The sequence below is a fragment of the Xiphophorus maculatus genome, chromosome 18 (assembly GCF_002775205.1).
Source record: "Xiphophorus maculatus strain JP 163 A chromosome 18, X_maculatus-5.0-male, whole genome shotgun sequence".
NCBI lineage: Eukaryota > Metazoa > Chordata > Actinopteri > Cyprinodontiformes > Poeciliidae > Xiphophorus > Xiphophorus maculatus.
The window spans coordinates 23456286-23483651 of record NC_036460.1 but is presented as its reverse complement, the minus strand read 5'-3'; the positions used below and the strand labels follow the sequence as shown (position 1 = coordinate 23483651).

The window sequence follows — 27366 nt, the reverse complement described above, 5'->3', positions numbered from 1 at the left end:
CAGAGGGTGACAAAAAAAAGAAAGGTAGGGAAGGAAAACGGAGCGAGTTACACAGACAGAAACAAACTGAATAGAAACAGAAACTGACTGACTTAGCTCCCACTGTGGCTCTGTGATGTAAGTAAATATCATCATCTGCTGCCCCCAGATTGTCTCTGTGCTGCTAGTTAACACCACCTGCACATGTTCAATCATTCACCCTCAGGTTTTCCCTCCTGACGGCGTTTCTTCCAGATCGGCATTTTTGGGCTCAGCTGACGGCTTTGAAACGTAGACATAAAGCCTCCAAGGGATAGGAGGAAGAGAAAACAACACCAAAAAAAACGACCTCGGGGAAAGCGTGCACTATGAGCGCTTTGGAAATGTTACCTCAGAGTAGGCTGAGAGAAATAACGTAAAAAATGTAGTTTTTCAAATCCCCAACGCACAAAATCATGTTGCTAACCACATATATAGCACATGGAGTGTGGTTGCTGGTAAACCTTAAAGCTAACATTAAATCACAATATTATTTAGTGCTACTTGATATTAGTAAGAAATGTAATCCTGTTGGTGGTAAAATATGACTAGCAAATAATTAAAGGCTAATTTGGGTTTATTAAAAACGTAAGTTAGCTAGCTAGCTAACTTTAAGCAGCTAGCTAGCTAACTAAGGGGAAAAAGAAAATACATTTAATTTCATCTCAACCAAAAAAAAAAAAGTTACATTTGCCTACATTTCTTGTTTTACCAATGAAACAATTTAGTTTTAGTTTCTTAATTACTTTATCAAAAAATGTTAATGCCCTCCTATAACCTTTTAGGCAGCTAGTACCACCAAATATATATTACTGGCACCGATCACTAGTTCAGACAGTTCTTTGAGATATTGATATTTTGTGTACAGTAAGTAGTAAACTGGGTTAACTGATCAGTTCAGACTGGTTTTGGATTAATGTGAATGATTTCTACAAATGCTGCGATCCCCCACAGACTCCACAGCAAGACTGAAACTGGAGGCACAGAAAACTCCCATATTCAAAGGAAAACTCTGCAAACTGTGGGGATGCACAATACATCGTAGCTATCATCGGTATCCGCCGATGTTAATAGTTTTTTAGCATATCTTATCGGTCGGATGAATAAAACTGGGCTGATATCAAAACAAACAATGTTCACTTTCTTCTTGTTGCTGTTTGTTTTTTAGAGTTAGAACAAGAGGTTTGGTTCATCTGGTATTTGTTTGGTCATGTGATAGTGATGTAGCACCGGGGAGTGAAGTCAACAACTGGTGATGTTGCCGTTTGTCCCACTACATGTTTCCTTCCCTGTTAGGTCGTTATTGTAAAGAACCCGTTCTTAATATGTTTCCTGATTAAATAATGGTTGAATGAATGAAAGTGCTCGTTTCTTAAGGTTTCAAAAAGGTAATGAAATAGGTACAATGTCTGTAAATATCGTTTATCGGCCATAGCAGCAATATCTATATCTGATATCGATGTCTGCCTAAATTTTCACACTGGTGCATTCCTAATTGTCGAGAAAGCAGCTGTTGAAAAATCATTCGGCAAGTTTTAGTAGAAGTAGGCAGTTTTAGTTTGGTGTGAAGAGAAAAATTACAAGTAGCTAAATATTAAATAAAAAACGGAGGCAGAGAAATAAGCTAGGGCTGATTCAGAGATTAGACATCAGTATGGGAGCATGTCTTTCATGTGTGGAGGTGCCCTCGCTTTTCCACATGACTGCATGTATTGATCAGCTATCAGAAACTCTGCAGCCTCGGGGAGCAGAGCAGAGCGGGTTGTTTGCCTTTCCTGCTGCTGCTGCCACCACCGCCGCTCCTCCCTAAATCCTTGGACTCTGACCCTGTCTGAGGGTTGGGAAATGTTCAAACACCCATGGACTATTGACTACTTGAACTTTAATCTCACTAACAATCCCCTGCGCTGGTTAGTCAGCGCTTTGGGAACAGGTGACACAGTAACTCCCGGCCCACACACACTTCTCACAGCAGAGGAATGCAGATAGAGGACGACTGAGTGTGACCAGAAAAGGGTTTATTACCAAAAGAAAACAACGAATCATGCCAGTTCTGAACAAGTTTCCAAAAACTCATGATGCATAATGAAAAAATAGGCGACAAATAGCTAAAAATGTGCTTTTTTAGCCGACTTAAATGATTAACCATAGCTCTACAAATATCCACTTCATCTCTGAGCAGGCTAGGCAAATTGCCACCCTCTTCCTCTCCATCTCTCTGCGAGGCCTCGCCTTAAATAAACAATGTCAGCGCCATCAGCTGGAGCTCTGGGCGTGGCCCGCTGAGCTGTCAGCTGTCAGGGATCAGCTGATCCAGAGCTGCAGGTGGATGAGTGTTGTTTGAGGAGTGATGATGACAATCCAAACTGGAACATCTTCAACAAGCCTGTTGCAGAAATATGTTTACAAAGGCCTAACAAATGTCGTTTTACCTCACTTGAATGTTTTATTTCCTGTCGCTCTATTGCAGGGTTGTAAAACTAATTTTCATCCTGGGCCGTATCAAAAATCTGAATGTTCCTAAAGGGCTGGTTGTGCAAGAGTGTATTGATAAGACCCAGTAAAGTGTTAAAATATAAATACATAGCTGTTAGTTTCAGCATTCAGTGAGTGTTTCTAATATTAAATAATACTGAACATCCAGGTTCATCCAAGATTTTGTGATCGCTTGTTTTGGGGGTGTGGGGAAGGGTTTCTATAAAAATCATAGATTTTGTGGCATTAATTTAGAAATATTTGTAAGGAACCTTTTGATTTTTTGGGGGGCGTGTGAAAAGATTAGTATTGGGCCTTTCAGACTGTGGAGAAAAAGTCAAATATCAGAAGCAAGTCAGGACTCTGGCTGGGAAAAACAGAACAAGCAGGCATAAACACGGTCAAAATTAAAGATTAGAATAAACCTAAATGAAAATCCATCCATCAATACAAATGCAAAGGAATTCTGATTCATCCCAACACCAAAATACTCCATGCACAAAATTTACTTATTCATTCCAATCTCCATTATTTTTTTTTTCGTTTTGAGCTTCTTAGAAGAAAGCCAAGCTGAAAATTTCATCTTGGAAAGGCGATGGGCGCTCCCACTTCTATTCATGTTGGAGTAAGGAGGAAGTAGATGCATGCAAATGTCTGAGCCACCGAACGGCACAAAGCCGCTCGGTCTTAACCCAAACTACTTCCACTAAAGCAGTTAGTTTTCACATTTGAGTTGTGTTGTTTAGGATAAAGATCCAGTCAACACTGCTGTGTCATTAACTTGTTGTTATGGTAACAAGGTGTAGAGGTCACAAACAAAGACCGTGACTGGGAGGAAAGGAGGCGTCTGAGGCCTGAGCGCCCTCATGCCCCTATGAGGATCCACTCCTCTGCTTTCCTTTCCCCATGTCCCGATGTCCTGGTCAGAGGGACACGCCGCAGGTTTTCCCCTTGACATTTTCCGTCGTTTTTGTTTAACCTCCACGTCAATACGCCAGATATTTACATGTCCGGTGTCAAGAGAAATACAACCTGTTTTTTGCCCCCTAAATGACTGATCTAAAGTAGATCAGTCAGTCTATATTTGTGCCATAACCAGAGTTTGAAATGAACGTCAGTATCATGAAACGTAAAAATTTTACTCTGGCTTATGAGAAGTCACCAGGCACTAGAGGAGGTCCATGTGGAACACCGCAGACAGGATTTAGGAAAGAAAAAAAAAAGAGACCCCTCCACCATTATCATCATCAACCCCCTCCCTTCCTGTCCACTGTTGCAGCTGTTGTCAGCCTGACGACACGCACAGCTCCCCACGAAGCAGAGATGGGAGGAGATGCTGGCTAAGCTTGACTGGGCAGAGCTTATAAAAACAAGGAGTCACTCAGAGAGGGATGGTGACTGAACAAAACGACAGGATGAAGCAGCAGCAACAGTGATGGTGTTAGATGAAGGATGGGGGATGGGAGCTACAGAAAGAAGGAGTCAAAGAGGAACATTTGAATATTAGGAGAAAGGAGCAAAAAGTAAAGGTTAAAAAAAAAACACACAAGAAAGAAAAAATGAGAGGAGAGATGGAGGTAAGAAAAGACACAATCTGTGTGAGAAAGACGAAATGCACGGATGAAAAGATGCCAGCGTCGCGAAGTAAAGAGAGATGACTGGAGGGAAAGCTTTGGTCCTTTTCCTGGCACACCACAGTCTTTGTCTCCCTCCATGCGTGTGCTTTGTGTGCATGCATGATGCATGCACACAAGCAATAAATGCAAAAAAAAAAATAAAAATAAAGAAACTATCACAAGTGGAGAGTGGATTTCAACAACACTTCATTTAGGTTAAAAAAAAAAGTAAAGCATCAAATCCTTTGTATGCCTTCGATTTTCCTGCTCTGATATCGAGGCTTTAGTGAGTGCGCTCCTATGTCATCGATACCTCGGCTTGGCTCCTGCTCCGACCACCACGGGCCTCAGAGGCTCTAATCCCGAGTTGCTCCGCAGCGCGGTTTCCCCCCGCAGCCACCAGCTTTGTCACTGCACAAACGCAGCTGCCAGATTCGTGTGACCAGGCGGGTTCGCTTTCAGAAGAGATGGTTGCATTAAATGAGCTGTACGAGTAGGGTACAGCTATCTGTGTGTGGGTGTGTGTGTGTGGTATGAATATGAGAGAGGTTTTTAAGGGTGTGGGAATTCCTTCAGCTTCTTTCAGTCTTCTCATCTTCCTTTCTATATTCTTTTTGTTCAGTAACTGCATCTCTTTTCATATTAATGCCGTAATAATGTCACACAAATTAGCCTCATGTTAAATGCCTAACCACTTACAAAATGTGCCATTTAACCAATTTCCTTTGGTCTAGTCTAGGAATACAACTGCTTTCCTAATTATCCCCTATTGTTAAATGGTTAATTAATCATTTTGTTGGTTCAATTTTCCATGTCTGACATGTAAAATTTAAAAAAACTATAAAAATGTAATATTTCTGACAACATGAAGCAAGTTAAAGTCCTGATCTAAAAAAGGAAGAAATCAGAAGGGGCGACTGGCTTTTTATCAGTCTGGAAACAGTGTTAAAATGCCGTTTCTGAACCACAGTGAGAGACATTATCCACAAGAAAATGTGAAATAGTGGTGAACTTTCACAGAAGTGCCACAATCACTCCAAGAGTGCAATGGAGTACTCTTGGAATATCAACTAAAGCACCGGATGCTTCACATGTTTCGATGAAGGTCACAGTTCAGGATTTAAGCAAGGTCAAAACCTCAGCAGACCAAAAAGATCTCAAAGTCCCATCTCACATTCGTCAAAAGCATCTTGAAGATCCCAAAGACTCTTGAGAAAATCCTCTGCCTACTGACAAGACAAAAGTGGAACATTTTGAAAGGTGTCGATCTTCTTAACTGTGGCGTAAAGCTACTCCAGAATATCAAAACTCACTCCGGTTTGGTCTAACAGCTGCTCTGCTCCCTCAGGACCTGGAGCACAGGCTGAAATTCTTCTCTCTAATAGAAAATCCTGAAGGAAAATGTTTGGCTAGCCTGTTTATTGACTTCCCACAAAATTCTGCTCAATTCTCATCTCCCTTCAGTACTCCGTCTGGGCTTTCTCCCATTGAACACGATTTCTCTGGTTGATTTTTAACCTGGACAAACAGAGAACAGAAGGATGACAATGACATCAACTATCTGCGGTGTTTCAGGATTGCAGTCTGCCATGGTTGTAGTTTGGTCCATCGTGGTCATGGTTCTAAATATTGACCAATTAAAGTTGGAGCAAGAGGAAACTTAAAAACATTTTATTGCTGGTAAAGATGACGTGGCCCTATAACGTTAGCGATTGGGTAAAATCAGACCCAGTCATTCAAGCATTAACAGAGTCCCTACTCCAGCAACCAATCATTTCTGTCGGTAAAAATAGATTGTGACAAGACTTTTTTGACACCATCAGTCAAAAATGACGGACAATGCTCAGCTACGACAAATTTCTGATGGCAGCTGCCGTGAGTGGCATTGCTAGAGGGCCACAATGATTCTCCAAAGCTGTGAGCTGGGGTCTCCAGATGTTGAATCCCACAGATGCTAAACCGCAGAATTCACAAGCCGAATCAACGCATTAAACTCAAAGTAGGGCTAATAAAACCACTCCTGAATTACTCAGAAAGAAAGAACCGGGCCGCGTCCTTCAGGGTTTACAGTTTTTCCCCTCTGTCTGGTCTGTGGCTCTGCAGGTCCCCCAACAGACAACAACAAACTGCTACACCATTTTTATTCTGACACCTTTCAGTCAGAACCAGCATTGTCGTCCAGCAGCTTGTCCGTTGATTCGGACCACACGGCCCTCCGTCCGGCCGCCGCTCTCTGGGTGCCAGGCAGCTGCTGCTGGCGCTGCTGGCCAACAACAATGACCCTCTAACTGCAGAGTCAACGGCCAGCAAACATCCAGCTGACCACGACGCGCCACTGCGCCCGTCACTGACATGTCCGGCTCTGCCTGCAGGACCGGTTCCTAGCGTCATGTGGTGTTTATGCATTAGCAGCTTTGTAACATTTTGCCTCTGCAAGCTGAAACTAAAAAAATTGATAGACTAAAAAAAACGAGTTGCTTTTTTTGGTCTTATTTTCTGCTCCAGTTGCTCCTCGTTCCTTTGATGTTTTATGGCAAATAACCTTTCAAACGAGCGCTGAGAAGCACACCACCTGTGTTTACTTTAATACGTTCGGCCAGTCTGCTGACTCAGAGCAGCTCTCCAGACCTGCTTTGCAAACAGGTTTTTTTAGAAAGTCAAAAATGATAAGATGTCTGCCTGCTCATGCAAATTTGCCACGATTATGTAATGCGATGTTTACATGCAGGCATGCATAGGGTATAAACCACACATTAGGACAGTAAAAACAGCTGATGTGCTGAAGGTTCACGCCAGGTTGAGAGTTTTTAGGTGAACCTGTTATCCAATGACATACAGTAAAACTGTGTCAGCTATCTGACACGTCCAGTAAAGAGAGCAGAGCATTCCCACTGTTTACTGGTGTCCAATCGATTCCCTATTGGCAGCAAGGGACAGTACTGTAGCAGTACGTGTGTGTGGGCGCTCGTGTGTGTGTGTATTCATCTGTAATAAAGCAGTCATTGAGTCTCTGATTGGTGTCAGCGTCTGGTTTGGTTTCTCTCTCACCCATAAGGAGGAAAACTAACCTACTGACAGTGAGGCAAAGTTCACACAGTGAAAAAAAACAGTTCAAAGTCCTCAACGACGATGGTTTATGGTCATAAACTCTTATCGCAACAACAAAGGCTTCATAATGTTTGAGATCAAATATTGTCAATAAATATAAACCAGGCAGTAAATACTTTTTACTCTCCTCCCGAAATTCCTTTAGCACAAACTTATCGCAGCCAGGACATAAAAAATCTTAGCGTTTGTATTGTGGAATGAATGGTTTCAATTGTTCATTATTCAAGGTGCATCTGTGTAAATCATTACAGAACCAGACAACACTGAGACGGGGAGACACAAAACCACATTTCCAAAACAAGTTAGGGCATCGCGTCAAATATAAATAAGAACATCCTTACTTGGACCAGGGTTTCCCTCAGTGTATTATGAGCCTGGCGGGCCACCAGGCTTTACCTGTGTCCCCCTAAGCATTGGTCATTTATTTAAGTCTTTTTAAATTGTTTGCATTTTTTTAAGACTTTATAGTTGATGTTCAGGTATTAATCTTTCAATAATACATAATTATCGAGTGATATTTTCAAATTTCCTGTCAACTTTAAACATTTTTTATCTCGAAAACACAATGGGCCGCTGGATGAAAAACTGCCTGAGCGCCCAGAAACACCTGGCTAAGCAAGTTTTCTGGGGGAGACCTTGTGGACCCTATTTCAATTTAAAAGGAAAGCGTTGTACTTTGATTATCTATATCAAACATTTTAGGCTAATTGAAAACCAAATTATTGGAACAAAGCTGCCTAGAATACTTCAACATGATTTAAATAAGCAATTTCAACATTAGCTTTTTGGGGAAAAAAGATTTGGGGTTTGATTTAATTACAGTTTTATAGATAAAAAGTGACAAAAATGATCTTAAGTAAAATGCTGTTAAAAACATTTTAAGACAAGAGTTAACCCTGTGTTGGGGCTAAAAAGACAATCCATTTACAAAGAGCTTCTATTTTACAAAAAGGAATACTTACAAATAAAAAAAACTTTATTAAAACTTCTGATAAAAGTTAACGTGTTTATTACTTATGCTTTAGCTTAAAGTTACCACTTTATGGATAAAAAGCCATAATAGTTGCCTGTAATACCCACATTATTTGGGGTAAATACAACCCAAATCACTCTGCTAGCTTATCAGGGGATGCCTCATTATCTCGTACCAAAACATTCTCAAACTCCTCATCACAGGCTGCAGTTCCTACATTATGTCTCCAGCTGACTTGAACACGAATGAGCATAACGAGGGCCGCAGTACATAAAGATGTAGATAAAGGCTGCAGCCTGCAGCGCATTGAGAACGTTGGCCTTAATCTGTAGCGGTCTCACTGTTCCAAAGAAAAATGGTTTGACCTCCTCTCCTAACTCACCCTACGCTCTCCTCTTTCCCTCCATTCATCCCTTCCTCCTCTTCTCTTCTGGCCCGTTTCCCTCCTGAGCCTTCAGGGTTTTTTTCCTACAACCACTCCTCTTCTGCTCTCCTCCTCTCCCTGTCCAGCCTTGCCTCCATCCATCTCTCCACTCAGTCATTCACAGCCTACAGTCGACCCTCGCTGCATCCATCTCCCATTCTTCACCGCGCCTCTCCGCTCCCTCACAGTGACTCCTGCCATTGTGAGCCCCGCTCTTTCTCTCCGTCTGCTCTGTGAGAATGGCCTCGTTGTTGCCGCTGCGGTGGTGCAGCGTGTGTGTAGGCGTTTGTTCATGTGTGATGGTAGAAGTCTGAGATCTCTGCCCTAAGTACAGCATGCCCTGCTGCATGACCTTTACCCACACTCAGTCCTGTATACATGCTCCCAAAACGATTATAAAAGACATCACTGCCAAATCTAGAACGATGACAGAATCTGCATGACTGTGCAAAAGTCTTTACTGACCATTCATTTGGGCTAAGTTTATTTTATAAATCGATTATTTTGATGATTAGTTAAATAAAAACAATTGGCACATTCTGCAGACCTTACATTGGACCACTTAAAGCAACAGTATGCAGCTTTAACAGAATTATTTTTTTTTTTTTACAAATTTGAGACAGATAATCTGTGATAACAAATTGCTTCCCCCAATGCTAACAACCAATCAGAGTCAGAAGGCGGGTCTTGGTGCTGTCAATCACAGTCTCATGTGGCGCTGCTTGTACTCGCTCTTGCTCTCTGCTATCACTACAGCTTTTCCCCATCAGCAGATCTTGCTGTGAATGCTAGGCTAGTTAGCTTAGCCACCAATTACAGCAGCTAAACTGTTGTCCTGTAACGGTAAGTTGTATCTCTGCCATTGGCACATTTAGCAGCAAGTACATGAGGTTGAGTGACAGCGTTAAGACCCTCCTCCCAGCTCTGATTGGTTGTTTTTAGTCTGGAGCGGTGAATTTCTTCAGACGTCACTTACTTCTTTAGGGTAGTGAAACTGCTATTTATGCTTAGCTAACAGTGCTAACTGCTAATCTAAGATGCTTAAAATCTAACAATTTAGTGAAAATTTAGTGTGTGTGATTTCATACAAGACATTGCATCGTTTCTTCCCCTTATACAAATAATAACCACTCAAGATTGAACAGCTAAGAAAAAAAGCTTATTTTATACCTGCATTGGTCACAAAGTTTAAAGTCAGCTACAACCTCCACAACAAAAGCAAATGTTTTCACTTTCGTCCACATTAACTGATTTCCAGATTACCAATAATACATGCACGCATTCAAAAACAAAAGCAGAGGACATCGTGTCAAACATAAATAAGAACATCCTTACTTGGACCAGGGTAGAATTTGTTTTTCATCTCTCACACTCCTCACCAGTGTAAAATTAAAACCAACTGAGTCATGATTTGCCAGGATTATCCCAGTCAGACCACAAACAAGAAGAAATGCTTCAGGACCTAACAAATGTTTCCTTTTACAACTGATTGTTCACAGAAATAACATTTCCAATATCTGCAATGTAACTTAGTGTCCAAATGCACAAATGAAAAAGGACAAACTGCTGCTGCCAGTCTTGGCCAGGAATCTCTTGCAAAAGAGATTTTTTAATCTCAATGGGATTTTCCTGGCGAAATAAAACTTAAATAAATAAAAGAAAAGTTGAACATACTGGTTTAAATAGTAGCCAAGAATTTACACTGGTGTAAAGACACAAATCTAGTCAAGAGTTGGAATAAAGTATTTATTTTTCTGTCATAACAACTTAAAATAAGTAATGATGTCTTAGGATTTGGAACACTGAAATCTAAATATTTTTCAAGAAAAAAGATCAAGCCAAAAAAATAAAAAATAATATTTACAATACTAATAAAAAAAATAAAAATAACAGCCTCTTAGGATAAAATGTTAGCAAAACAGTCATAACATTGATTTATTTTAGCTACCAAATTAAAGATAATGATTAATATCACTTCCTGTTTGATTTTACGTTGTTTGTATGCAGTAACACAACTACAAGTGTTTCCCTAAAAAACATATCCCAATAAAACACATAGTTATTCTTCACTGTCCTGTCTGTTGACTGTGTTTGATAACAAATTTCCATTTGAAAACTGCATGCGTTGCCTTATATCTCTGCTCATAAAACCCATCCACCTCCCAGGGTCAAAGATGGTGTGATAACAGCATTCCCAGTATCCAGCCCAGTTAGTCACAGCCTCGGCCTCCGCTCTGTCTCTGTGTGGGATTAGCAGCCGGCACTGGCCACCGCTCTAATCCTTTCCTCAACAGACTCACTCTCACGTTCTCACACACACAGTTTTCTCTGACAGCAGCCACACACCATATCTTGGCCTGCTAATCTGTTAAGTAGTTATTACAGCACTTGTGTGCAGGGCTTTTGTTGGTGTCGTCGTGGCTATGCTTTAATACTTCAGCTATAAAAGACAAAACAAAAAGAAGACAAAAATCAATGGAAATTAATTTATCCTATCTGGTTTCTATTGAAAACGCTGGCGTAGTTAACAGGCCAGCTGTGAGACTCCAGGCTCGGTCTATTCAGAGGATTGTTAACTGTGTAAACACTGCCTCCATTTGAAGCTAGAGCGGTCAAAACAGCAGGTAATGTCAAGCGGTCTTTGTCTTTATATAGTGTGTTTACGGTATTGGCCTGCACATCACAGGAGAACCTTGAAAGTGCCACTTACACAAGCTCACTTGTTGCAGCAACATTAGCCTGGAGGGGTTTTACCCAACATGAGCTATTTGATAGCATTATGCCATTTCTGTATATTGGGCCTGCATATCTGCAAGACCGTGAAACCAGCTCAGACACGTCCCAGCGGGAGTCTAGTTGTACAGGTGACAAGACGACACTAGGTCGTCTTGTCACCTGTATCGTCTTACCTGCAGATGACTCACTGCCTCTACTAATCTCTAAATAAACTGGCACTGAACGCCTTTTTGTAATGTACAGCATTATACTGTAGATCCTCTACCGTACTTAGCAGTGGGTTTGAGGTTATTTGTCACATATTCATCCATTATTTCATGTTGATTGCAGCTGGACTTTTTGATGACAAACTGCTCAATCTTAGCGCAACATTCCAGCTAAAATCCGAGCAGAGTTTAGGAAAATCCACGTTTACATTCATGATTGGAGGACAGAAAATGGCATCTTCTTGGTATCAGACCCAAAGAATTACAGTGGACCCTTGCTTATTTTCTTTTCTGTATTTCTGGATTTTTATGTGGAATGCAGCTCCAAATTGTGTGTCAGAAATTTGTCTATTTTTTCCTAAAATATTCAAAAGAAAATGCAGCTTGGAAAGCTGCAACACCTAGACGCAATGCTAGTTGACATGCTGGCGTTTGGAAAGCAGCCAATCCAGGAGCGCCATTCACTTTCCTTGGAGCTGATTGGCTAAAACCATATCAGGTGAAGATGAGGAAGACTGCAGATGTTAGCTTCTTTGGTAGTGCTAAGATGGTTTCTAGTGTGCGTATTGATGCATATTAAGGTATATTTAGTGTTTGAACTACTAAAATAGACATTTATAAGCACTTTTAGAGGGGGATTCAAGTATTTGTGGATTTTACGTTGTAATCTAAATAGTGTTTAAAAGGTCCAATATTTGCTGAAGTTGTCCAACACTGAGCTTTGGAGGCTTGGTTTTTTTGCGTTGCCATCCTCCTCACTGTGCATGGTGGCAAAATAAACACTGCTTCTCACCCAGAATTGTTATCACAGTTCTAGCTGTTTTAAATGTTTGAACTCTTTATATGGTTATTTTCTTACAGATTATGTCAGAACCTGTGAAGATCAAAATACATTTTACTTACCGGCACTTGAATGGTATGTTCACTTCTCTTTCCCATTTTTAAGAGTGGATAAGAGGAATGGCAATTTGTCTCATGTCTTATTTAGACTCAGGGGGAAGCTGAAATCTTGGTGATAAAAATGAATACATAACAGTTAAACATGTTTTAAAAATCTTTTAGTTATATTTACTTTATTGGAATTGTTGAAGGTTGAACAAGAGTGGTTTTGAAACAATTATTGCTTAATGTGGATTTTCCCCTTCTAAACAAATGTACTTCAAATAAAAGATTCGATTTTTCTATAATTCTGTGTAAGATTTTGCTATTGTTGTGATAAAGGGTTAATTTATTGTGAAGCTTTTCCACAACTTCACTGGTTCTAAATACGGAGGAAATCTGCAATTTAAAGGCAGGGAAACAACTCAAGGTCTGCAGACCTGTTTGCTGTTGAGCCTTTGAACAACTCAAACAGTCCGTGTGAAACTGCAGATGTTAAAAATTTCCATGACACTGAACATACTCCCGAGTCGTCATTTAGTTTGATACAAAAGTACACAGACTCAAAGGACAAAAACAACAAAGCTGCTGTTCGGTAAACTGCTGATTCCAGCAGCTGGGCGCCGTGTTACATTTGAGTTTGGGTTAGCAGTAACTCTGATTCTTCATTAGACACCAATTAAACACTATACATCATGTTCCAAATTATTATGCAAATTGGATTTAAGTGTCATAAAGATTACATTTTTTGTTGTGCCATTAAATTTATAGATGATATTGTGTGTCAGGGCTCTTTGAATCACTATAATTAGAGCTGGTTGATTAGTTTGTCTCATGAGCTCAATTAAAGGAAATCTACTTAAGAAGGATGTTCCACATTATTAAGCAGGCCACAGGTTTCAAGCAATATGGGAAAGAGAAAGGATCTCTGCTGACGAAAATCATCAGATAGTGTAGTGCCGTATGACAAGGTATGAAAACATTAGATATTTAACAAAAACTGAAGCGTTATCATCGTACTGTGAAGAGATTTGTGGCTGATTCAGAACAAAGATGGGTTTGTACAGATAAAAGCAAAATGAGGAAGGTTCCTGTTAGACAAATTCATCGGATTAAGAGAGCAGCTGTTAAAATGCCCTTACAAAGCAGCAAACAGTTATTTGAAGCTGCTGGTGCCTCTGGAACCTCAAGGTGGAGGATCCTCCAGAGGCTTGTGGTGCATGAACCTGCTATTGGGCCCCTAACCAGAGCTCACAAGCAGAAACGGTCTCAGTGGGCCCAGCTGTACATGAAGATTAATTTTCAAACAGACTTGTTCACTGATGACCGCTGTGCAACCCTGGATGGTCCAGATGGATGCAGTAGTGGATTGGTGGTGGACGGCCACCACATCCCAACACGGCTGTGACGTCAGCAAGGAGGTGGTGGAGTCATGCTTTGGGCTGAAATCATGTGGAGAGAATCATTGGTCGGAACCTTCAGAGTCCCTGAAGGTGTGAAAATGACCTCAGCAAAGTATATCAAAGGTGATATCAAAGAAGGTCCTATGTTAACATGTAACTCAGTCTGTTAAGATATTTTTGATTGAAATAGCTTTGATTTTAGTACATGTGACCACTTAATGCTGCACATTCAAAGAATGACCGTTTGCAGTTCTTTATAATCCATAAAATGTTTAGAAAATCTGCTGTGCATAATAATTTGGAACATTTTGCATTTTGAGTTTTTTATTTTTGAACAACTACTGTTCTCATTGAGAGCTTTGTTCAGTAAAATTTGATTTATACTGTAATAGTTCATGACTTGAAAATTATACTGACCATCATTTGCATTGACCATTTAAGAAAATCTGAGAAAACATCACTTGCATAATAATTTGGAACAGGGTGTAAAGGTGTGGAGAAAGTACTGACCTCTGTTAATACTGGTCAAACATTCTGTGACGTTGCAACTCAAACCTCAGAGCATATTTGCAGAGGTCTTTTTTTTTACTAATAACCACACCACATACTGTAGAACATATATGTGAAGTGGAAGATGAATCTGAAAAGTGTGGCTTGCATCTGAACAAAGCATTTATAACCATTGTTAACCAAGTTGTCAGATTTTCTAAGTTAATCTGTCCCAGGTCCCAAAAATTGGCCATTTTACGGAGTGAAAACAAGATTTGAATCATTGCTAAAGTGCTTTTTTACTTACTTAGGTATTATTATTGCTCATTTGATGATACAATTAACAAATATTTCTTAAAATTAGTGCTGTTAACATTTATCTAAATTATCTATTTTCTATTCTATACAAGTAGACATCTATCTACTTGTATAGGATAGAACTTTATCTATCCTGTGACTCTATCTAGCCTTTCTATTTACTTTAGTTGTCAATTGGAGCCAAGTTAAGCAGACTGGAGCCCTCTGCTTTGACAAACCAGAGGCTGCTCCGGCATCGGAGCGACAGGTAAGGGATGACTCAGGGGCCAATGACCTGCCAGCACACAAAGATGCTGTTACATCACTCCGAGGCAGTCACGGCAGTCAAATTATCTCCGTTACACAGTCAGACGCTCAGCTGCCGCCGTGAGCCAAACGATCGGCGGCACTCTGCATAAACACACAACTATTAACAGACTGTGGGACGTGGAGTGAGATGGGATAAATTTAGAAGAAAGCATCTGGACCGGGCTGAAAATAAGAATCCTTTGTTGTGTTTAACAAGGCTTTAAAGCCATGTTGAATTTAGATAACGCATCACGTTTTGGTGATTATTTTTCATCCTTTCGGGCGCCTTCAGCCTGTTTACTGAGCCAGCTGACGGGAGACGGAGGAAAAGCTCGGGGGGCCTCGAGCTGCTCTGTAGCTGCGCTGATGCCAAGTCGTTGGCGGTTTCAAGGGGACACCTGAGACCGGCACACCTAAACAATGCGCCAAGGTGTAACCCTAAACTTAGACGTACCCACTGTTTATCCCCCACGCTCTCCTTCTCCTGTTCTTTCCCATCGCTCTCCTCTCATACGGCTCCAAAAGCTTGTTTCACTCTTCATAACCTGATCTATTCCACCCAGGTATTCTGTCAATCTCTTCACTCATTGGCTCTCTCGTCTTCCCATTCTTTCACCTTCTGGGCATCACAAATGCATTATGGGTGTCAGACAGAACGCTATGGTTCAAACTGTATTTCCTCCCATTTAAATCAATCAATTGGGTCTCTATAGGGTTGAAAAGGTTAATCGAATTAATTATGATTAATCAATTATTGAAATAATCGTGAATTAATTTGGTGATTGATTAATCGTTGACTGGAGGATACAGACTAAAAAATGGTCATTTGCCTAAAGAACAACACAGTCAGAGCAGTAAAACCTTTTCTGTTTGTAAATATGTTCAGAACTCAAGGGGCAAAGTTTTAGCTTCACCCAGCTCAAAAAGAAATCTCTTATCACCTTTTGCTATCCATTTATTAACAGAATCGACAGTATTTGTAGCTGCAGATGCATCCTTTGGTAAATAATCAAGCATAGGCTAATGAAATCCTATGTTATTGCATTTAGGCAACAACAATTTTACTTTATTTTATTTTTTAAAAAGGGAATTTAATTATTTGCTCATTTGACTCTTTTAATACATTTCTAATACTATGTAATAAAAAAGGCTTAAGTGGGTAAATGAAAAATCTGCAGAATGTGCCAAATTTATGATCCGATTAATCTTCAGAATAATTGATTAGGACTAAAACAATCATTAGTTGCAGCCCTAGATCTCCACCTGACACATTCCTCCATTTCGTCTGCAGCTATTTTCACACAGGCAACACTTTAACTTGGAGGAATAGCGTTTTTACAGCAGCTGACAGCGGCTAGCAGTGGTATGACTCAGTGACTCAAAAGGCAGCAGCCATGTCACCATGGAAGGGCGTCTATATGGAGTTGTTGCCAAGGCTCTGCCGTCAAATGCAAGTATGATTCTGAATTTTAAATCTGCGCAGGGAGGAAGGAAAATGAATAAGAGGGAAGAAGTGTGGGTTTAAGACCAACTAAGCCTTCAGAGGCTTCTGTTGTCTCACTGTCTGAGTGGCCTTTAGTCAGTATCTTTCACACTCCACCCGTATTTCCACGCATGTCACTCCAATCGAACAGGCGCCCTGCAACACCTGCACACACCCAGAAACACTCACTTAGGACTCTCCTTCTCTTCTTTTTTGGTGCTCCAACAACTGTAACTGTGTCTTTAAACAGCAAGTAGCACAAAGCACCAAAAATAGCCCAGCGAGTTGCAGAGCAGATCTGCTCTCCTTGAGGAGGGGAGGCAAGAGGAGGATGGCGACAGAGAGCAGGAGGAGGTGCAGAGAGAGAGGAGGAGAGATGACAGGGAAAAGATGGCAGAGAGAGACCAATTCTCCAGGATTTAGGCCTCCCTGCTGTGATTAAATTCAAGTTTCTCCTGCAGTGTTAGCAGTCAGCGCCACAAAAAAAAAAAAAACGTTGCATAGTAACATGAAACATTTCAAACAACGTCATGAAAGAATAAGCAGAAAAACATAATGGTTGCAGAAGTCAAGTTTACTGAATAAGTCGTTTCTTGTTTGCATTAAATTATTTCCCACAAAGCAACCTGATGTCTGCCATAGTCGTAGCTACAAATCAAACACCTGTGAGGCAAATATTGTGGCTTTCAAAACGGTTCACACCCCGATTACAATGTTGGGGTTTTGTGTCAAAAAAATTACATCTTGATAAGCTCTTAAAAACTTGGTTTAACATCATTTGTGACATCTATCCTTTAGGAATCAACTCTGTTGAGGGAAACATACAGCACAAAAATTGCAATAACCTGGTTACATAATGCTAAATTAATATCTTGCTGAGCACATTTTGATCTAATTTCAGCCTTCAGTCTTCTTTGGTATGATTCTATCAGCATCCCATTTTCTAACCAACTAATTTTTACCCTTTTTAAACCTGCAAAGGTTTTTCTATATTTGCCAGATTGTTGGGACTTTTTTCGTTCAGAGCATGTTATCTGTCAGATTATCTGTCAATTTTTTTTTTTCCTGGAGTCTAGCGTGGAACTTTCCAAGGCTTAAATTTGTCTCAGATTAAGTTGTTGCATGATTTGAGTCATGCATTGCATAAAGATTTTGTTTTAAAACTGACTAGTATTTAAAAGGCTGTTAAAGATGTTATCTAAAGTGACAAAAGTTTAGAATCAGAGGAAAAGTATTCCCAGAAGATATTCCTGCCACCACCATTTTACTGTGGGTACTTGGTGATGAGGGGTGCCAAACTTCCCATTTGGAAGTCCCAGTCTGATTTCATTACACCATAAAAATTTTCTGTAAGGTTTTGAGAGAATTTAGCAAAATCTAGAAGTTGTTTTTGGAAGGAAAGGACCATTATTTTTGCCAAACTCCTTCTTCCAGATATATAAAGAATACAGAAGATTGTTGTCATGTGTGGAACACAATTAATACTGAACAAAAATTAGAATTAGCACCTCGTTTTGTATAAACGTACGACTCTGGACAATCCAAATGTCCAATTTTAGTAATGCTGCATTTTTAGTAATCTTCTTCTGACTGATACCTTGATGACATCCATTCGACTCATGATACCCATGCATTTTTTTCTAAATAAAAGATGCATGAGTAACTATCATAAGAATCCTCCTTGAACTTTTATCAGGTGGAAAACATTCATTTTAATACTCGAGAAGACTGAAAGCTGAAATTGTATGAAAAGGTATTTCAACAAAGTACACTGAGAAAAATTTGACCAATGGTTACTTAAAAAAATTGTGGCAACAAAGTGACACATAATATAATTGAATAGATTTTAGGTTATACAATTTTGATTAAAAAGTATTGAATATGTTAACTTAACTTAACTTAAAAAAATTAAGTACATCTTAATAAAAGCAACAGCTGAAATTAACTTATATTTATTAATTAAATGGGTGAAATTGATTTAGATTTACTAAACATCAGCATAAAAATTATTTGGATTTAGTAAATAATATAAATGATATCAACTCATATTGTAGCACATTATTGCTTAATTCAACACATTAACACTGTTGTTCTTATTTATCTGTAGCTAAAATAATTGATAAATTTTAAGTTTTTATTTGTATCATAGGACTTTAAATCTATTCAATAATATTGAATGTCACTTTGTTGCCATAATTTTTCTGTGTCTAATTTACCCAATATCCTGACCAAACTTGAGTGGCATCAAAAAACAACAAATTACAATGCATAAAACAGCAGCAGCATTTATTTGTGCAACTTTATAAAACGTGTTTATCCAGCACCCAACAAATGCAAAATTCCAAAATACAACAATAAAACAGAGAAGGGGCAATATATATCAGTATCAAGTCAAAAACATAGTGCCACTCTGCTCAAAGTATAGTTAACATGATTTTTTAGAACCATCACATCAACAACAACCAACTTGGACCAGTTAAGCTTGCTTCAACAATTTATCAATCACATAAGAGTTCACTTTATGTTTAAGAGGCATGCAGAGCACAAAACAAGTATGCACATAAAACTTACCTGGGGAAAACACATGACAAGATGTGAGAGATGTGCGAGACCTTTGAGGCATAAAAACTTCCATTTTCTTTTTTTGTATGTTTATGCTACATCTTGTCACTGTGTTGGGGCCCTTGGCTCTGTGACACTTACTTTCCTTTTCGAAAAATAAGTTGAAAGACAGAACTGAACAAAAACATATTATATAAAGTGCAAGTGAAACACAACAAAGTTTTGCAGTCTGCAGATCATCACCCTTCAGTGGTGAAGCCTGCATGGACTCTCCAAAAAGGCAATAGTGGATGCTCTATGCTGTATAAAAGGGACAAGGGTTCATGTGACAGACCTGAACAGATCCAAAGCCATACAACAGGCCGCACTACCACATATGAGAACAAGGGGTCAGTCCTTAGAAAGGGTGGTTAACTGTAATGTACTGCAAGAAAAAATACACATGCAGAAATCCACTGAACTGAAAATTACCCTAATTTTAACTAACTTCACAGAGCATTTCACAAAGTTTTGCGTGTTGGTTTTCACAGTGACTTGTCTATTCCCTTTTGTTTAGCAAGGGTCCGTTTTCTTAAGCCAGTAGTTTATTCCTGAGGCTGTTCACTTTTGGGGAGAGCTTTGAACAATCCAGCCCGAGGAGAAGTTTCTGAAACACTTCAAACGTGTATCTGAGCTCCTTTGGATAAGCAAGATTCACAGCATACGCCAACCCAACAAGCAGGGAGCAAGCCCTTGGAAAGTCACCCAGAGCAGTTAGAATTTTCACGCCGTCCACCATGATACCGATGTCTGGATCCTCTGACATGTTAGCTTTGACGTTGTAGATCTTCAGGCTTTGAACAGCAAGGTCCTGTGACACACTGTCTTCATCAGCATCCTGTAATAGCAAGAACATTGTGCATATCAGACAGTACAGCCAAAGGAGAAGGTTCCATTTCCCAAATTGCTTACAACTGTTTGGACAAGAAAATCTGGAGTTTGTCAGCCGTTGCTTGTAATGCACTCTATTTATGTCAGTGTTTTAGACAAATCTGAGATAACACTAAAAAAAAAATGCACATAATTTAAAAATGAAAAAAAAAAACACAAATATAAATCAATCATAATAATATATTATATTATTATAATATAATCAATTATACAATGATGAGCTGAACAGTTACAAATATTTCTAAATGAAGTTTCTGAAATTAAATCAATCCATTACACTATTATTTCTTCCTGGCACTGTCTTGATGAATATCTTATTCTGCATTGCCTCAGACTTTCTGTAAAAATGTCTTTGTATTCACAAAGCAGCGTCTTGGCCATCATTTCTTAGCTCGCTTTTAGGGACAAATTGCAAAGACTTAAAAAAAATCAAGTTATGGTAAGGTGAAGCATTCTTAGGAAAAAAAATTACATAAATTACTGACAAGTTTTAAATTATGCCAGTTAGTGAAATCAAATTGAGATAGCATTCTGCACTAGCACTTAAAAATTCCTTAATGGAAAATAAAAATTTAAACAAACTTAACAGAGGACAATGATATAGCTTGCCAAGAACCACTGGGAGAAATACAGTTATGACTATTTTGTGATTGGACTTTCCAACAAATACCAAGTAAAAGAGATGAGAGAAATCACCTACTTTATATTTTAACATCTACTTCAACTTACATCGTACTCTTTTAAGAGTTGATCTGTAGATTCCCCAAGGTACAGCATCAAACATCGAATGATAACATCTCTGGTCATGTTGATGTCAGGATTGCTTGGAGTCTGAAACGAAAAAAATAAACACCAGGTGGTTTATATTACTGTTAATAAGCTCAAGGATCCTTCCTGTGCCGTCTTGGGGACCAGTGTAATAAAACACTACTGAAACAAATTCTCATGCGATTATTTCATATTCCATTTATAAAGAGAATCACAGGCTAACCTCCAGTAAATTTAAGCAATGATATTCCAGAAGTTTAAACACAAAATTTTGAGAATAAAATATTAGCAACCATAATGCTCAATGAATGATACCTTGAGTAGGACAGCCTGCAATCTCAACCCCATGTTTCCGCCCTTGGAGTGGAAGAGGTTCAGAAGTCGAGGAGTATATTCATCCAGTTTGGACATGAACTTTGATTCAAGATGCACCATTGTGATTCTGTGAAACTCATCCTGGATCTGAAAGACAAATCATGAAACCAGTTTTAAAGCCTCAAATATTACAAACATACATACTGTTCTTACGACATTTTTCAAAAGCAAGAAGATGGATCAAATTTGATCTATAAAATAGATGACAGTAATGTAACACATTTTGTATCAAATAGCTAAATGCAGAATCACAAATGCAATCCTTCACATTGACTAGGAATATTTCTGATTAGCATGCACTTATAACTCACGTGAGATGTCTCAAATAGAGCGGGCCATCTGGCTTTGATGTCCTCTATACTGGGTGATTGGCTTAAAAAAAACATCCCTTACACATCCCTGCAAGAATCGCGCCATAATCATCTTAATTTTTTCAATGAAAATAAGAAAACAATCATACAAAATTATATTTCCCTCAGAAATTGCTAATCATTTTGCAACTGTAATGTCACTGAAAAGATCATCACAATTAAGTATTTTTTTCAAAATCATCCAGCTCTATAATATACCAACTATGGATGAATACCTCATCCAATCCCATTTCAAAAAATGAACTATCGTTTTAAGATGTTAGACAAAAATATGAAACAGATTTTAAGGTAATATGCACATCAACAAATGCCAAACAATAAATATTAAAATCAAAGATGCCCAAAACGGACTAAGGAAACATTTCTCTCACTCTCTCTGTGGCAGATCAGAGTCAGTACGAAGCTCTACGTACTGATTTCAACCCAACATTCACAGACGCATCTCACTGTAACTGTTTATCTGTCAGTGTGAGCTGCAACCACAGTTTGAAAGCATAACGTTTTTCCGAGAAAACAGGAAAAAACGAGGAAGCCGTTTGTGCCATCTGAATGTAACTAACGTAACGTTAATGGAGAGCCTCAGTGAGAGCCGGTGAACTTGGGTTTAGCAAAACACCAGCCATTGTGCTCAAAACACAATAACAGACGTTCGATGAAAATAACGCCAAATTAAAAGAAGAAAGAAGAAACAGCGCGCTTTGTCTCAAAATGTAACTATGCAAAACGGCTTCCGAAATGTGTAACGTTATAAAAACTGATTAGAAATCTGCTTTTAACATGCTACTTGAGTAAAAATGTTACTGGAGTACATTTTAATTGTAAAAACTAAATGCAGTAACTTTAAACGATTAGCCTTCTCACCGTTGAAAACAACGTCTGTTCCTCCATTATGGTGCCAAACATGCTAGCTAGCTTGTTAAGGTGGGGGAGGGGGAGCTTGGGCTGAGGCCAAAAAACTCAATTAAATAAAAGAGTAGCTTGTATTCTACGGCCACTATATAACGGTATGACGTTAGTCACATTAAATTGTGACATTGAGACTACTTTTTCAATCATTGCAATGCATTTAGTCAAATCAAAGACGACGTAGACTGACTTCGAATCCTTCACACTATAACTTAATTGACTTGCTGTACAGTAAAGTTGCCATGTTTGGTAATTTGCAGTAACCTAAGACAATGCTTAACTGCTACAGACACTTGAATTGTTTAACTAAGAGCAATTAAAACATGTCTTACCTTTAAGCAAACGGTAGTCCATGAAATGCCAAGCAGACTCGATGTTCCTGTGATGAAAATGCCTTGGGCGGAAAAATCAAGGCCTCCCAAATGAGTAAAATTTATCAATTTTCTGCACTTTTGACTTTACCAATGAAAATAAATAAATTCTACTTATTGTTTTTCTGCTGATTTTATTTAAATAAAAACAGAGTAAAATGCAATTAAAAAAATATTCAAATTTGGTTAATTCAGCTCAGTGAGATTCCAAACTGCACACAGTCTTTTTTATTATGTATAGTTTGCTCTTATTTATTTAGTAAATATTAATTAACCCTGATCACAGTTTTTTCAGTGTAATGCAGCCATTTTTTGTTGTTGTTTTTTTTTTTTTTAGAATTTCCCTCCATTAAGAAATATATTTTTTGTTGTTCAGTTGAATTGTAAAGGATACAATTCACCATAAAGATTGATTAAGTTCTGAAATTATAAATTATGGTTTCATTTTCTTAAAATCACCAAAGCCTTTCAACAGCCGCTGCGGTTCGAAAAACCTCATTATGCAAGATTATTGTTATAATTCTCAGTAAATGTGAATCTCAATGTTAATAGGTTAATAGGTCTTTCTTCACACTTTCAACCATCTCATCTGATAGAAAAAATAAATGGCACAATACAAAGTGCTCGGATGTATTGTGCCATTTATTTTATTTTATATATATATATATATATATATATATAGATATATATATATATATATATATATAAACAGTAAAGAGTTGAGTGAAGCTGTGTTGCTCTGGGAGAGAAAGAGAACAAATATGTGCTTTATTCCTCCACTATAACTGATAATGTGATGTGTAGCAGAAGAGTCTTGTAAACTAAAATTCTGTATTTTCTAACCCCCTCGATACAACAGTTATGAAAGGCAAAATGTTATTCGTGTCGGAATATGGCTGAGATTATATCTGGAAGATTAAAGTCCAGTCCTTTTATTGAGAGAGTAAGAGAGGAGACTGTTGTTCATCTTCATTTAAAACTACATGGTAAAAACATTAAGCTGTCATATCGCTTCACAATGAAAACTGCGTTATAAACATCACCATATTTCCGCAATTTTCTACAAGTGATTGTTTCTGATCGCTTCTAGACTCCATAAAGGATGTGGAAATCTTTTTTTTTTTAGCAAACTAAAATCACACATTGTACAACTAAAAGTATGATCAGGAAATAAAACCAACATGTCACTGCTGTCAATTATCAAATTCAATTATATTATCAAATTTATTGATGCTCTTTGGAGCCAACAGCCCCAACTATGGATTTATTGTCGGGGCGTTGAAGACGTCATAAACTAAGAGTTATAGTTTTTAACACATTTCCTTCCAGATAAAGATAAAGATAAAGATAAAGAACACAATAATTGTCCATCTATCCTGGTAAATGTGACTTTGCAAAAGGTGGACATGCTTTGAACCAATCAGCCGATATCCTTTACCCACTAAATGGAGAGCTTCTATCTAAAACAGTGGTCCCCAAACTACGGCCCGCGGGCCAGATGCGGCCCGCCTCCACATTTGGTCCGGCCCCCTGAACAATACCAGAGTATTTTCATATATGTGCATTTTTATTTGATAAGTTGGACTTTTGCAATAAAATGTTCCTTAATAATGAACTTTATTTATTATTAACTATTAGTTAGTAACTATTTTATACATGCATATAATTGACCCTAACCCTTTTTTTTATGTGGAGAACCCAGTGTTATTTGGTTATTATTTATTTCATAAATAGTGTTATTTCCTGACTTTTGTTCTCTGAAGAATCCAGAAAAGGTTATTTGATTGTGCTTTCTGAAAAACAATACATTTTTATGTTTAGCACTCTTACAATCGTCACACTTTTTCTGTTACAAACTGACCCCGGCCCCCCATCAGAGAAGGGACAAGTTATGTGGCCCTCACAGGAGAAAGTTTGGGGACCCCTGATCTAAAAGAACAATTACAATACACTATGAAAAAGCTTGTTGACAATTAATTTAACTGCAGTGTATTTCATGTTAAAGATATGGAGTAAAGACAAGAGAGACCATGAAACCAACTTTATATTTGTAATGAGCTAAAATCCTTTTTGATTGTTGCTAATCTCATCAATACAGATTATTAAAAGTTAAAGTACTTACTATTGCTGGACTTGAGGTCTCTGTGGATGATTGGTACAAACGCCTGGTTGTGCAGGTAATCCATGCCCGTGGCAATCTGCACGGCCCAGTTCACCAAAACCCTCGGGGGAACATTCTTCCCAGCCAGTGCACGGTTCAAAGCCCCTCCTCTGGCATACTCCATCACCAAGCAGAGGTTGGGTTCCTTCAGGCAAACCCCGCGGAGAGCAATAATGTTGGGGTGACGAAGCATCCAAAACAGCCTGGCCTCCTGCCTCACGCTCTCCGCTGTGACACTAATATCCTCATCTGGATCCTGCCTGGCAGCCTTTACAGCGACCTCCTCTCTCCGCCAAACTCCTTTGTACACCTTCCCGAACCCACCGGCTCCTATCACCTCCTCCAGGGTCAGTTCTGAGAAGTCAATCTCCAAGGGGGAATCACTCACCCGAACTGCCACCAGGCTCCCGACCTTCAGCTGCTGGTAACTGGCAGCATCTCCTCTGGTGACATAGTTACTCGGAAAGATACCCACCTTGTCCTGGATCTTTCCTGTCCACCAACCCTCATCCCCAGACACTTTGGAGTCTTTGGAGAGAACCTCGAGCAGGTCACCGCGTCGCAGGGTTAATTCCTCATCTGCTGTGGCCTCATAATCAAACACTGCCGTCCAGTAAGGGTTGGGATTTTTAACCCCGCACCGGTGACCGGGATGGGAATCTGGAGAGTCCGAGGACGAAACGGTAGAGGAGTTCCAGCTGGTTCCGTTCTCCACCTGCACGAACGGGGCGGGGGACATTGGTGGTGGAGGGGTCATGCTCGGGGGCATGGAAGAGGAGGAGGTAGTGGTAGAAGAGGACGGGGGCCCAGGGCGGATGAGGCAAGGGGGAGGCGGTGAGCAGCAGCCTCCGCAGCTGGTGCAAGACAGCGGGGTCGCTGTGCTGCTTGTTCTTCCGTATGGATTCATGGCAGCCTCACTGCTGTTTGAAGCTTTGGGCTGGCCCCGTGTCAACTCAGGCACGAAATCCTCACAAGGCCCATGGACTGAGGCGAAGTGGTCTCGACCAGCCTGAAGGAGCCCAGATCAGGGGATCTCCCGGCTCACTGCATCTCATTTATGAATTTGTGCTAAATCGTACAGTTGCAACACAATGTGCAAGTAGCAGGTATTGCCAAAAGGCAGGTTCACACAGGGGTAATGTACTTCAGGTCAAACAATGACACTCAGCAGGGCAGATCCATGACTGGATTTCCTAGAAAACGGATTGTTTGCATGGACTGATGAGTCTTTTGAAAGCTGACACAAATTCTCGTAAATTAGAAAACAGTAGGTATTCATAGCTACTTATAAAAAGAACTGATTGCCATCACTGTGGTTTTGCATTAGACGATGCAAATATTAAGTGAAGGATGTGCAGAACTGTGAAAAATTCATTCCTAGGTTTTAGGAAACGTATTCAATAATAATAAAAAAAAAATCTCAGCTCAATTATGACCTTGGAGATTTTCGTTCTTGGCTTTGGTTTGCTTAATTTCAGCCAATTAAAAATGAACCCTGACAGATCAGAGGCGGCTTCACCAGTTGCTGGCGTGACAATGAAGCCACAGCTGACTGTCAGATTAATTTCAGTAAGGAAAATAAATTATTAGGCTCCCAGTAACAGCCAAAGCAAGTGCATGAGCGGAGAGAAATCCTCTGTGCAGGAGGGGGCTTCACATTATTTCTCATCCAGCCGATGCACCTCCCCCGCCAGCCGTCTCCATGTACGTGGGCTGCTTTCTCCTCTGCGTTTGTGCGTGGAAATATCCGCGGATATCTTCGCCCTACATCTCCACGAGCCGGTCCGGGCTAAATCCTATCCACGCATGGCCACCTCGTTAGCCGGTTAAGCGTCCCTGAAAGGCTTCAGACAAAGGGGCCTCGTCCATTTTAATACAGCTGAGCGGGGATGAGAGAGACGGGCCGACGGCTGAGTGGCAGCAGGTACTCAGTGACTGCTGCGGGGCAGTGAAGTGGCACCATGTTCAGCATCCAGAGCAGCCTGAACGCAACAAACCTGCCTCCGTGCGTGCGCAGCGGCCTGCATCAATCGCCTCTGCTGCTGCGGGGCTACATTAGGTCTGCTGCAGAAGTCCCTCTTCGCTGGAGACCGATAAATACAAACATTTATCATTATTGTGTCACGTTTAGAGGAAGAACTACATGTTCGGCTGTGACGGAGGCTGTGTAAATATCTTCTTTAGCAGAGATGGAGGCTGTCACTCGGTTCAGTAAGGTGGAAAATGTTGTCAGCGAAGATTTGCATGGAGCTGGCTGAGGTCCGAGTCCACTGCAGCCATGTCCTTTTCTAAATAATAATAATAATAATAATACAAAATATTCTAATACGTGTATGACGCGTCTTCCGCCTCTGACTTCTTTATTTTATCCCGGCGTCCACTGAAACCTAACCTGGACACTGAAGGCAGCAACATCCACAGAAACAGTCGCAGGGGCGTCTTCATTAGGATCCGAAATCCCAATTAAATTCCGAATGAAATTAAAACGGTCCTTGCCGCTTTAGTG

The 27366-nt window shown here is 39.7% G+C and overlaps 2 protein-coding genes across 2 annotated transcripts in view; both read right to left on the bottom strand.

Annotated features, from left to right (window-relative positions):
- The window catches only part of map3k10 (mitogen-activated protein kinase kinase kinase 10), a 37933-nt gene extending 12166 nt beyond the window's left edge, over nt 1-25767 (bottom strand). Inside the window, exon 1 of the mRNA XM_023351046.1 lies at nt 24822-25767. Within this exon, the coding sequence (XP_023206814.1) occupies nt 24822-25767 (946 nt within the window). The remainder of the gene's footprint in view (nt 1-24821) is intronic.
- On the bottom strand, nt 18432-22970 carry LOC111611953. Its single transcript, XM_023351047.1, has 5 exons — nt 22284-22970; nt 21363-21450; nt 20992-21138; nt 20638-20739; nt 18432-19855 (listed from the first exon to the last, which is right to left on the bottom strand). Exons 2-5 carry the CDS (start codon nt 21435-21437, stop codon nt 19550-19552), a joined length of 630 nt encoding a protein of 209 aa, XP_023206815.1. The 5' UTR covers nt 21438-21450; nt 22284-22970; the 3' UTR covers nt 18432-19549.
- Nucleotides 25768-27366: the final 1599 nt, after the last annotated feature.